Source organism: Microcaecilia unicolor, chromosome 2 (assembly GCF_901765095.1).
Source record: "Microcaecilia unicolor chromosome 2, aMicUni1.1, whole genome shotgun sequence".
NCBI lineage: Eukaryota > Metazoa > Chordata > Amphibia > Gymnophiona > Siphonopidae > Microcaecilia > Microcaecilia unicolor.
In genome coordinates, this window is record NC_044032.1 from 435,841,136 (window position 1) to 435,855,357 (window position 14,222).

At 42.6% G+C, this 14,222-nt stretch overlaps 1 protein-coding gene across 8 annotated transcripts in view; it reads right to left on the minus strand.

The window, feature by feature from the left end:
* Nucleotides 1–14,222, minus strand: part of ANK2 (ankyrin 2) — a 512,604-nt gene that overhangs the window by 120,760 nt on the left and 377,622 nt on the right. For all 8 annotated transcript variants that reach the window (XM_030190840.1, XM_030190841.1, XM_030190837.1 and 5 more), the window contains one exon: nucleotides 6,737–6,833. In XM_030190840.1, the coding sequence (XP_030046700.1) occupies nucleotides 6,737–6,833 (97 nt within the window). The remainder of the gene's footprint in view (nucleotides 1–6,736; nucleotides 6,834–14,222) is intronic.

Genomic DNA, 14,222 nt, shown 5'->3' on the forward strand with positions numbered 1-14,222 from the left:
TGTTAAGAACTTCTTCCAAGGCAGAGGGTTCACCAGAACTACTATTACAACCAAAGAGCTTGTAAGTATTATATTACTAACCAGATACAGTAAATGCTAAGAAGTTGTTCCATGTTTTACTTGCCTCATCCATGTTAAGTAAATCTTTAATTGGAATATTTGCAACTACTAGCCTGGACTGCACTACTGGATGAGAAGAGTGTATGGAATGAGTGGATTTGTGGTGCCTTTTGGCCTTCCAGCCATGACCTCAGAAACAGTCCAAAAAAAAATTATATATATAAAAATAACCTACCCTGATGCTTACCAGGCAACCAGGGCTTACAAAAGTTCAAAGCTAGTCTTAAAGTGAAGGGGTTGGTGCCTCTGGCAGAAGAAACTGGTATTCTGTCCTTTCTTATACATTTATTTTTAACTATGCATTGTGAACTGCTTTGGTAATTTGATTGAAGAGTGGTATAGCAAGACATGAATAAACAAATGACAAGCTGTGCAGAGGATAACTCCAATAATAGGTACGTAGTCCAGAAGCCTAAGGAAAATGACTAAGGTACCGTAGGAGCCAACTCTTCAAAATAATTAGGGGTGCTGAATCCAATAGAAATTACCTCTCCCTGAACACAGTCAAGGAGTTTGTTCAATATTGGGGGTACAGCTAGCTACTATAGCTTGTACCACATCACTGATAGAAAGGTGGGGAGGAGCTGAAGATACCATTGCTGTGCTGGGGACTCAGTAGACAGATGGCACAGTGCTCATATTTCACACAAAGTTGATAATTCGATAAGAAGCCACCTAGTTTTAGGTGGAAGAGGCAGGTATTCTAGTCATTTATGTGTGTAAGTGGCCAGTTATGCCTGAAAATGGCCTCTTATAGAATACTGACTAGTGAAAAAGTGGCACCATGATTTGATGGTGCATACTTTGCTGGTGGATGTGCGCATAGGTGGAGCTTGGAAGGAGTGCACAGATGCATGTGTAAATTATAGAATTCTATCATTTACATATGTACATGCATACATAATATCTAGGCATGAGCATTTACACAAACTACAGGGCTAGTGTAAGTGATCGCATTTTTAACCATTTATACTAGTATTCTATAAAAAAAAAACAGGCACCTATTTTTCACCCATAACCAGCACCTACAGTGCACCCTGTTATAGAATTACCCTCAAAATAATGTGGCTGGGATGAATGTCGCCTCCCTCTGTCCAAGCCCAGGAGTACAGCCTTTTCTGCTAGTTTTCTCTCATAGGGATGAGAAGAGTGATCGTTAATACTGCCACTTCATTTAGAGAATAATCTTATAACAAACTAGCTTCTGTGGCAGGTATGCACACAAGTTTCACCAGTTTTCTAAGGGAAAGTGCGTGCATCTTTTCACTTTAAAATTTACCTCACAGAAAGCACCCCTACACACAAGGACACATAAGAATAACCATACTGGGTCAGACCAATGGTCCATCTAACCCTGTATCCTGCTTCCAACAGTGGCCAATCCAGGTCACAAGTATCTGGCAGAAACCCAATTAGTAGCAACATTCCATGCTACCAAACCCGGGGCAAGCAGTGGCTTCCACCCAAGTCCATCACAATAACAGACTATGGACTTTTCTTCCAATAACTTGTCCAAATCTTTTTTAAAACCAGATACGGAAACAGCTGTTACCACAACCTCCGGCAGCAAGTTCCAGAACTTAACTATTCTTTGAGTGAAAATTATTTTCTCCTATTTGTTTTAAAAGTATTTCCATGTAATTTCATTGAGTGTCTCGAGGACTTTGTACTTTTTGAAAGTGAAAAATTGATTCATTTTTACCTATTCTACACCACTCGGGATTTTATAGACCTCAATCATATCCTCCCCCCCTCAGCCGTCTCTTTTCCAAGCTGAAGAGCCCTAACCTCTTTAGCCTTTCCTCATATGGGAGGAGTTCCATCCCCTTTATAATTTTGGTTGCTCTTCTTTGAACCTTTTATAATTCTGCTATATATCTTTCCAGATTTATTTTGTATGCTGAAGTATGTATTCTGTAAAGTAAATGCATAAGTGCTAATTCCTCCCTAGCTTCTATGCTTACGCTGAGAAACTTATGCAGCTTCAGACAGTATCTGCATAAAGTTATATGCATATACTCCAACAAACTCTATGAAAGTCTATTTTCTACACGATTAAGCCACTGAAATGCCTCTTAAAATCTCCCCTCAGTGTGAGTATGATCTATGTTATACTTTCTCACTACTGTTTTGGAAAGAGGACAACAAATGGTTAATATATTATAGCCTGCAAAGGGTGCAGTACAGATGGTAATCTACCTGTACTACTATATCTGCAATGCAGCAAAACCAACAGAGAGCTCCTTTGCTGTACTCAAATTAATGAATCAAGAATGGTTTAGTAGCTTTGCAGATGCCTGCAAAGGATTTGCTTTGACAAATTTGTTTTTCTGTGTGCAAAATTGTTCTGTTGAATTCCAGTAGCCACCCGATGAACTTGATAGCTGTGATAACTTAGAAGCAGGAGTCCAGTGCAGCAAACCTCTGTATTGGAAAAAAGAAATAGAGACTGAAACTATTCATTACAAAGGAAATTGTACAATTCAGGAGGAGAGTGCTACTGATTCAAAAATGCAATAGTGGTTGCATTTTATAATTAAGAGCATACAGCATTATGCAAACTCTTTTCTAGTGAATAGTTTCAGTGATTTTATTTCTTTTTTCCTACATAGTGGTATGTAGGGGGCCCAAATATTGAGTTCTGTTCATCATTGTTTTTGGATTCCAAATTACTTGTTTCATTCCTTTTCATTAAAGTGAATGGGTAGACAATTTTGCATCCTAACAGTGGGGTATTCACTTTCAATGAAACTTGCTTAAAATTTGCAGACAGTTAAAACATCTGCCAAAAAGAGAACAAAACTATGTGACAAAGACTGGCTTGATGATTCCATAACACCAAAAGAGCAGCAAAAAGCACTAACAGCAGAATGAAGACTCCAAGCCAGTGGCAGAAGGGCACAGCAGCACAAAATAGTAAAATGAATACCCCAAGGTACCGGGAGAGGGGCAAAGAAGCACCAACATTGCAATGAAGACCACAAAGTGGTACCAAAATTACAAGATCCCAAGGCACCAGGGGAGTGGAAAAGAGACATTCGTACTGGTACAAAGAACTCCAATAATGTGGGCTGGGGTGGGGGGCTGAGGCGGGGCAAAGAAACATCAGCAGGGTTAAGGTAGAATTAGAATAGTGTAAAGTAATGAGTTTGTTTGAGGCAAAAGTTCACTTTCTGTCATATTGGTGGAAAGATCACAGAAAAGGATGTAGGTCTCCTATTTTGAAAAGAAGGTTCATCTGCACTATTCCAGTGTCACAAAGGAGCTGCTATTGATGATCCCAGACACAGCTTCAGGAACAACAGAATTGTGATAACATGTAAAGCAATGGTCTTCCTCCTATGCTTTCCTGCTACTGCTACTTGAAGCAAAGATCAGAGTCCCCAGGTTAATACCAGCACCCCCCCCCCCCCCCAAACTCTAAAGGTGTTGTTTGAGTAAATGATAGAAAACAGGACAAACAAAAAGAAGGGGCTATACCAATGACGTTCCAACTAGGGATATTTGACAGTAAATCAACTTTATGTAGTAGAAAAAAGTGACTCGATGCAGTCTGTGTTTCGTTGCCATGTGCGTCTGCCTCAGGAGTCGAGTATTTTCAGTAAAGTTTATGAGTACTAGGTTGACAAAACAAAGCATTCAATTAAGGAATGAAATAGCATCAACTAATGGAGTCAAATCGCAACTACACAAAGTGTAGAATAACAAGTCAACATAGACAAGTAAATAAGAGTAAATGATGGCGAATGCTACTGTTGGGAAAACTGCCCTCTTGTACTAATGGCCTTTGACAGTAAATGCATTCTGCAAAACATTGATCCTCAGTCACTGTAAAATGTCTATCACTGATTTTCTACATGATCCCCTATCTGCATCCTTTGGGGCTGGAGGAGCTGTTACTAGTTCTGAGGCTAGGTCAGAGAATGAAAGACCAGTGGCCTTCCATATACAGTATTCTCTATACCAACCCTTGGCTTTGGAAGTACCACTTCCTATCTCTTGTGGCTGTTCACCTATCATGCTAACAACTCTTCAACTTCTGAAATTTCAATCTCTTCTCTGATATGATGAGTCATCTAATTCAGTTTATTCCCAAATCTGCTACATACACTTCTCAGGCGGTAACAGGGTACATTACTACATTTTGCTGGCTTTATCTGATGGCATATTTCCACTCCCCCCCCCCCCCCCAAATTACCTGCCTTCTTTTGCTCTTGTGTGAAGATATTTGCAAGCTGGATTTCAAATTTTCACTGGAGCCCGCATTTGTGATTGATGGTGCTCTCTTCTTAAAAATAACATCCTTCATCTTGGCTGAGGGGCTATAAGGGTTTCTAGTTTCACGTCTGATCACTGCCAAACCTAAGCCCACCCCCAAAAAACACAAGACAGACCCCCCCCCCCAAAGCACAAAAACCCTGATGGTCCAATGGAACTGCTAGCTCCCCCCCCCCCCCCCACACACACATTGAACAGAAATACCCTGGTGGCCCAGTGGGACCGCTATCTATCTGCCCCCTCCCCCCAGCAGCCTACCTCTCTATAGTTGTAGTAGTGGGAGTAGGGTGAGACTAGCACTCCCTCCCTCCTCTTCAGGTGCCTTCCCAAAATCGTGGCATCTCACCCTGCCCGGTGCATCCTGGTATGCGCCAGGCGGTGCTTAACCCATATATGGAAGTTAAGCCCCACCCAGCACATCCCAGAATGCACAGGGCAGGGCGGGACACCACCATTTTGGGAAGGCACCCAAAGAGGAGGGAGTGCTAGTCCCTCCTTCCTCCCACTACTACGACTATGGAGAGGTAGGCTGCCAGAGGGAGGGGGCGGAGAGATAGCAGTCCCACTGGACCACCATGGTTTTGGTACTCTGGGGGTGGGGTGGGAGGGGGAAGCTAGTGGTCCCACTGGACCACCATGGTTTTTGTGCTTTGGGGGTGAGGGGCCTGGAGGTCCACTGGACCTCTAGATCTTGTGTTTGGGGAGGGGGGGGGGGCGGACTTAAGTTTGACAGGTCCGGGAGAAAATCCTGGACCTGTCAAACCTCTTCTGCTGTTTGACAGATCCGGGCTTTTGACAGCCCAGACCTGTCAAACAACTTCTGCGAGAGGATTGTGCCTTGAGCGCATGCCCAAGCACAATTCTCCCACAGAAGTACCCCTATGATCAGAGCTAATAGTACACATAAATTTGCATGCTATTAGTATTGATCATAGGGACATTATAGCCCCGCGCTGTTCCAGCATTATTTTTAGATCATCGGCCCATCAATGAGAGAGAAATTGCTTCTTTGTGTAATGTGTAGGGATTTTACTGTTAATGTATGATAGTACAAAAGCATAATCAGTATTAGAACAGAGAGATGGTGCATGCTGCAGCAGAGCCAGCCACTTTGCAGTCTTTATAGAACCAGAGTGTGCCAGACTTTGACAAATGAATCTGACTCTCAAGTACACTAACTCAACTGCTTTGTGCATTGCCTACTTCTGTGCATCAAACCTGTCTCTGCTGTGCTCTTTCCAGCTTATTGTCAGTCAAGCTTCATACTATGGCATCTCTCAGAATAGAAATTTACTTTTCCTCACAAAGACAATACAGCAAATATCTATTCTTAAGTAATGATTTTTAAATGTAACCTGTTCAAGGTTATATTTAATAGTGCTTTAAAAATTATTTTTAATTAAACTTAAGTAAATGTATATATCAAAAGCTGTAATTCCACTAAGACAAGGGGAAACTTGCTTTCTTTTCTTTAAACTGGGTGATGATAATGCCATTATAAAACAATGATATTTTGAGATTCTGTAAAGACAATTATATCGAAATAATTACTCAACTTTGGTGATCATGGGTGTAGCTAGGTGGGACCACGGGGGCATGGGCCCCCACAGATTTAGCCCTGGCCCCTTCTACTTCCCTCCCCCCCCCCCCCCCCGCCGCCGACCCTCCCTCGCTACTTTTGACTCCCCCTTCCGCCACCGCCAGGTACCTTTGCTGGTGGGGTCCCCAACCCCCGCCAGCCGAAGTCTTTAGCGCCGGTCTCCAGCCCATCCGCTGATCTGTTTCTGTGAGTCCTGACTCCTGACATCCCGTCAGGAGTCAGGACTTACAGAAACAGATCAGCGAGCGCGCTGGAGACCGGTGCTGAAGAAGACATTGGCTGGCAGTGTTGGGGACCCCCACCAGCAAACGTATCTAGCGGCGGCGGTGACATGGAAGGGTCAGAGGTGGGGGGTCAAAAGTGGTGGTGGAGGGTCAGTGGCGGCGAGGGAGGGTCGAAAGTGGTGTGGGGGTCGGCAGGCTAAAATGTGCCCCCCCACCTTGGGCTCTGGACCCCCCTCCAGCCGGTCTGGCTACGCCCCTTTTGGTGATGTTTTTGTTTTTCCTATGTGGTAACTGTATATGATGATCATTGGTTAGGACCTCATTTACTAATTTTTGGGCAGTGTTGCCCATTCAGCCTAGAAGAAAAATATGCATGCGTTTCACCCTGCACAAATAAGCCAGATATTCAAATTCAGAGTAGCTGCCTAGTTTGTCTTTGGTAATAAGAATAGATATTTACTTTTCCTCATAAAGACAATATAGTAACACATTCTGCAGGAGTCTGAAACAATACCTGGCTGATACATTAGTAGTGAAGGAGACACAATCATTGACAAAGGTTAATGGTGTTGTTCCAGTTATGTCTTCCCATTGGGCAGGGGTTGTGCCTCCTGAAAGAAACAATAGACATAATATTAAAAGAATGACTTTAAAAAAATGTTATTAACTACTTACTCTGGGTCTGGTAGTTTCCTCATGCTCCTTTTTGGGCTCCTAGCTCAACCAGAACCAGTCTCTGTTGGGCCACGGTGCCATGAGCCTTCATACCAATTATCTCCTTCATGCTTATCTAGCCACACAAGAGTAGAGATAATTCTTGGCTAGGAGTCATGCGCCAGGGCCACTTTGAAATATTGCAAAAGGGTCCTTAAGTCTGACTGGTAGGGGTTTCTATTAACTGATAGCTGGGAATTCCCTTCCTCCCATGGGCTGTGAATACTGTTTTCATAGCTTCTCTAATATTAGCCAGCCCAGAAGCAAAGACATGATATAGAAATGGAATATAATTTCTTCAACATGGTGGCACTTGCCACTGAGCCAGCAGGGAGGGCCATATTTGCTAAATCCAAATCCAATTATATCTTTCATGCAAAGGCCCTTTACATATGACCCAGCTCTAGGGATTTATTGGTCTACCCAAAATAAACCCCAGAGGAGGGTCAACTCAAGAGGCTGTGGCACCCTGGACCAACTATTGTGAGAGGAAAAGAACATGCTCTTGTTGTTGTGAAGGGTGAGCCGGTGAGGAAGGCTTTTGGCACCCTTGAGCTTCATCACCCTGAGTCAGTGCCTCACATGGGTCACGCTTTAAGCCTGAGAACACCTACATATACCCCCTAATTCTATAAAATTGGGTGCCCAACTTTATGCTTAAAACGCAAATTTGTGTGCACAATTTATAGAACGTCGGTTGTATGTGCAACTTACTTTAATAATTGGCTGCTAATTGGAGTTAATTGGTGGTAATTGAAATGGTGACACTTCGTGGGCATACCCATTATCACAGGAGTTGCTGCCTGAGGCCCTCAGCAGAGAACTGCTGCTATGATGGTTGTGCTAGGTAGAGTTTACAGAAACTATCCTGGGAAAGCTTATGGCATTATAGTCCCATGGAGGCTGGCTCTGATTATGCTAAAAGTTAGAGAAAAAAAACCTGAGAAACTGCAAAGGCAATAAAAGCAAAATGGTCTGACTTCACATTGTCTGTCTAAGTAGCTGGCAGGTATGAAAACATGGAAAGAGGTAATTTGGTTTATTTTATAAAAGAAGACTAAAGAAGAGTGAACACGAAAGGCAAAAATCACAGCATTTGGCGTTACTGTTTATGAGTTTAAAATGTGTGTTAATTTAACTGTCTTTGCTATGTGCAACTGTGTGTCTGTATGTACACATATGTACTTTGCTGAAGAATTAAGGAATAAAACTATGTTCCACAGACTACTCTCTATGTCTTCCTTTGCATTTCCATGCTGGGGATTCAGGAGATGATTAGAGAGGGCCATCTTTATCAATAGAATCAGTACTACATATTTCTTTGAGATCCACTGCTGCTCACACTCGCGTTAAGAAAAGAGTGGTGAGGTGCATTCTGAATTAATCTCAACAACCAGAGTACTTTCAGTTCTGGATTGTTACTTCACAAGGAACTACTATCCTACTTAATATGCATGAATGCAGATTTGAAGTCAAATCTAGGAACACAAAATAATTCCTATTAAATTGTGGAGTGGCTCTCAGTGTGGAAGGGACAGAACACAGCTTATTCATTCCAGAAATCTCTAATGCTATCCTACATTTGTGAAATTTCCTCCCAAAAGAGGCCTGTTTAGGTACTGATCTTAGAAACATAGAAACATGATGGCGATAAGGGCCAAAAGTTCCATCTAGTCTGCCCTTCCTCAGCAACCACTAACTCCTCCTTTTCCTAAGGGATCCCAAGTGCCTGTCCCACGCTTTCTTAAAACTTCACATGGTCCTCACCTCTATGACCTCCAGCGGGAGGCAATTCCATGCTTCCACCACCCTTTCCGTGAAAGAGTATTTCCTTAGATTCCTCCTAAGCCTATTTCCTCTTATCTTCATCCTATGCCCTCTCATTCCAGAGTTTTCCTTCATTTGAAAAAGGCTCACCTCCTGTACATTAACACCTCTGAGGTATTTAAATATCTTTATCATATCCCCTCTCTCCCAGTGTATATGTGTTGAGATTTACAAACCTGTCACTATATGTTTTATGGCAGACACCTCTTACCAATTTTTTGGCCGCCCTCTAGACCGACTCCATCCTGTTTATATCTTTCTGTATGCGCAGTCTCCAGAATTGCATGCAGTACTCCAAATGGGGTCTCACCAGAGACTTATACAAGGGAGACATACAAAGGCACATCCCTCTCCTTATACACATAAGAATCCTTCTGGCTTTGACCGTCACCTTTTCTACCTGTTTGGCCACCTTAAGGACATCAGACACAATCACCCCCAAGATCCGCTCTTCTTTTGTACACAGAAGCACTTCACCCCCCCCCCCCCCATACTGTACCATTCCCTTGGATTTTTGTAACCCAAGTGCATGACCTTGCACTTCTTAGCATTAAATCTTAGTTGCCAACTTTTGGACTGTTTTTCAAGCTTCGCTAGATCCTTCCTCATGCCATTCACACCCTCAGGGGTGTCCACCCTATTGCAGAGCTTGGTATCATCTGAAAAGAGACAAACCTTACCAGACAGTCCTTCCACAATATCACTCACAAAGATGTTGAAAAGAGCTGGCCCAAGGACCGACCCCTGCGGTACACCACTGATAACATCCTTTTCCTCACCGCAAGCTCCATTTACCACTACCCTCTGTCTCCTCCCATTTAACCAGTTTTTAACCCAGAAAGCCATTTTAGGCCCCATACCAAGGGAACTAATTTGCCTGTGTGGGACCATGTCGAAGGCTTTGCTAAAATCCAAGTACACCACATCTAGCACCCCTCCCACATCCAACTGTTTGGCCACCCAGTCAAAGAAATCAATCAGATTCATCTAACACAACCTGCCTCTAGCGAAACTATGCTGCCTTGGGTCCTGAAGTCCATTCGATTCAAGAAACCTCACGATCCTCCACTTTAGAAGCATTTCCATTAGTTTACTCACCACTGAGGTCAGACTGACAGGTCTGCAATTCCCAACCTCCTCCTTGCTTCCTCTCTTGTGCAGAGGGACCACATCTGGAGTGGAGGAGTAGCCTAGTGGTTAGTGCAGTGAACTTTGATCCTGGGGAACTGAGTTCAATTCCCACTGCAGCTCTTTGTGACTCTGAGCAAGTCACTTAACCCTCCATTGCCCCTGGTACAAAATAAGTACCTGAATATATATAAACAACTTTGAATGTAGTTGCAAAAACCTCAGAAAGGCAGTATATCAAGTCCCATTTCCCTTTCCCTTCTCCAGTCCTCTGGGACCACTCCAGACCATTGCTTTGTCCACTTTTAGTTTAGCTAGCTCCTCATGAACACAGTCTTCTGAGAATCAATCCTGGTCTACCATACATCCATTCTCCTTAGCATATGTTTTCTGAGGTACTACCCCTGGCCTTTCTTCCGTGAACACAGAACAGAAATAATTGTTAAGTAGTTCAGCTTAATCCTTATTGGTTTCTACATATACCTCCCCCTCAGCTTTGAGCCTTACAATGCTATTATGGCACTTCCTCTTGTCACTTACATATCTGAAAAAAGTCTTGTCCCCCAATTTTACCATATCGGCTATCTTTTCCTCCATTTGCCTCTTCACTTTCCTGACTACTTTTCCAGCTTCTCTTAGCTTTTCCAGGTATTTTGACTGTCTTCCTCTTTCTGAGTCCTCTTGTAATGTATGAAGGCTAATTTTCTTTCCATTACCTTTTCAGCTACTACATTTGAGTGGCCTTCTTTTCTTCTTAGTTTTATGTGATTTTCTATCATAAAGGTTTGTCGCCTTTAAAATAGCACCTTCTTCAGTTTTATTAATCTGTACATCTTGTGGGTTGATATTCATCCAATTGCAGTGAGCGCTTGTTTTTTTTATCCGGCAGCAGCATTATTTCCAGATATTCAATGCCAAATCATGTCTGGACATCGGAACTAAATATCCAAGTTTATGCAGCAGGCTATCTCTTATGTGGGTAAGTGCAATATTCAGCATGTAGGCAGTTAAAGAAAGGACTGACATTTATGCAATCCGATTTAACCGCTAAACTTAGGCAGTTAAGTATTGAATATTAAGTGCAGATTCAAGCCTTGGACCGCCCACAAGATACCTGGCTTTGAGTTCAGTGGTAAGTAACATAGTAACTGACTGCAGATAAAGACCTGTAGGGTTCATCCAGTCTGCCCAAGATAAACTCATATAAATCAGTATACGCTCAGCTTCTTTGTATCAGTCTATATTCCTTAAAGATCAAAAAGTATCAGGAAATCATAGTAGGATCTATCAGATCAGTGTACCTGCCCCTATTATGGAAGAAGGGGGGCACCTAGATGTGGGTACAGTGGGTTTCTGGTGGGTTTTGGAGGGCTCACATTTACCACCACAAGTGTAACAGGTAGGAGGGGGATGGGCCTGGGTCCGGCTGCCTGAAGTGCACTGCACCCAATAAAACTTCTGCAGGGACCTGCATACTGCTGTGATGGACCCGAGTATGACATTTGAGGCTGGCATAGATGTTTTTTGAGGGTGGGGTGATCCCCGATACTCTCCAGTGGTCATCTGGTCAGTTCGGGCACCTTTTTGTGGCTTGGTCGTAAGTAAAACAGGACCAGGTAAAGTCTCCAAGTGCTCATCAGGGACGCCCTTTTTTTTCCATTATGGGTCGAGGATGCCCATGTGTTAGGCACGCCAATGTCCCGCCTTTGCTACGCCTCCGACATGCCCCCGTGAACTTTGGTTGTCCCCACGACGGAAAGCAGTTGGGGATGCCCTAAATCGACTTTCGATTATGCCGATTTGGGTGACCCTGTGAGAAGGACGCCCATCTTCCTATTTGTTTCGAAAGATGGGCGTCCTTCTCTTTTGAAAATGAGCCTGATAGTCTCTCATCATAAGTCTTGTGGTACAAACTCCATACTACTTTTGTCGCTTTTTTCTGAACTGCTTCAAGTCTTTTTATATCCTTAACAAGATGCAGCCTTCAAAACTGAACACAATACTCCAAGTGGGACCTTACCAACAACTTTTACAGGAACATCAACACCTTCTTTCTTGTGCTGGTTATACCCTTCTCTATGCAGCCTAACATCCTTCTGGTTATAGCCACTGCCTTGTTGGATTGTTTCATAACCTTGAGATCCACAGACACCATCTCCTCAAGGTCCCTCTGCTGAGCTGTGCTTATCAATCTCTCTCCTCCTATCTCGTACATCTCCTGTGGATTTCTGCAACCCAAGTGCATCATTCTGCATTTTTTTGCATTAAATGTTACCTACCAGACCTTTGACCATTTTCTAATTTCTTGGAAATCTGTTCTTATGGTTTCAACTCCCTCTGGGGTATTCACTCTGTTGGCTATCTTTGTGTCATCCGCAAAAAGGCAAACTTTTCCTTTTAACCCTTCAACAAGGTCGCCCACAAATATATTAAACAGAATAGGCCTCAGTACCGATCCCTGAAGCATTCTACTACTCACCTTCCTTTCCTCTGAGTGAATCTATTCACCACCCTCTCTGTCACCTTTTGGTCAACCAGTTTCCAATCCAGTTCACCACTTTGGGCCCTATGTTCAGACCTCTCAGCTTATTCAAGAGTCTTCTGTGAGGAACCATATTAAAGGCTTGGGACAAGTACAAAGGATCTCTAAGGGAGTGATAAGGAGAGTAGATGACATGGAAGGGCAGGCTGGATAAGCCATATGGTCTTTATCTGCCTATGTTTTTCTATGTTTCTATAATAAGAGAGTATTTATATGTACACCCCATGTAGCTAAATTAGCCCGATATATTCAATGCTGAATATTGGCCAGAACCTGAATAGGTGGAATCCACAGTTCCTCCCTCCAGCCCCTGCCCAAACATAGTATGGATGAGGGAGATAATGTCTCTTTTTGTCATCCTTAATGCTAATCATATACATACTCCCAAAAATACATAAATTGCTCTCTTCCCCACCAGGCAGACCAAACGTATTAGCAACTGGGTCTGTCCCTTGAACCTTTTATTTGTTGATAAGTCCCTGAAACCTTTGGTACTAAAGATTCCTTCTTACAACAAAGTTTCAACCCATATCGTCAATATTTTGCATAATTTAGTTTTACATAACAATGTCATGTTGGTAACCTTGGATGTGGAGTCTCTGTATACCAATATTTCATATACAGAAGATATTGATATAATATAGGATGCCCTCCGTCACAGAGATTTCTGTCCATGTATCCCAGCCAAGTTCATATTAGAAATTGCCACCATAGACTTAAAAAATAACTTTTTTTTTAAAGAAAGTCTTCAAACAAATCAATGGAACAGCAGTGGATGCTATTTTGGCTCTCTCCATTGCCGAACTGTATGTTGCCAAATTTAGAGACAAATTTCTAAGTGAACATGAATAAAGAAAAAACATATATGCTTATGGCAAAGATATATAGATGGAGGGTCCGATATTCAGACCACGGGAGTCAGCCTGGCTAACTACCGCAATTGGCGTGAAACCAGATATTCAATGCCAGGCCATTTCCAGTGACCAGCAATAAATATCCGGTTCAAACTTAACTGGCCAAGCTGATATTCAGTGCTGGCCGGTTAAGTTTGAGCAGGCCAAAGACAGACCTGGTATTCACATGGCCATATATGGCCACCAAACCTGTGCTGAAAATCGTTGGACAGCTGGATATATCACACAGTATAACTGGCTAGCCGCTAACCACAAATTTTCAGCGAGTTATGGACAGCTATGTCCCGCTGAACATTCGCTGATAGCCAGTTATGGGGCTTTAATGGGCCAGTTGCTGATTCTGGCCGGTTAAATGCTTTTGAATATGGGGAGGGGGGGGGGGGGGATATCTTTATGCTATGGCAAGGTTCCAATTTTTCAATTGGCTAAATATGAGAGACCCTAATTTTAATTTCATATCAAGTACAGTACAGAAGAAATACCCTTCCTTAATATTTTGATTAAATACAAGGATGACAAGTTCAACATCAGTATATACCATAAAGACATCAATATGAACAAATTTCTGCACTACACCAGTTTCCACAGTAGATCACTGAATAGAAATGTATCATTTAGTCAGTTCTTAAGAGTCAATCAGCTCTGTTCAGATCACAGTGATTTTAAATATCAATAACTGATTATGAAAAATAGATTCTATGAAAAGGCTACCCAGTACAGTATACAAAAGAGGGCCATGAGAAGGCAAGACAGAGATAAAAGTTCACTATTACAGCCACGTCCCAAAAAAGCAAATGAAAGAGTGGTATGTACTCTTCCATTTTATCGCTCATCTAGTGACATAGTTCACATTCTCAAAAAACATTGGCACATTA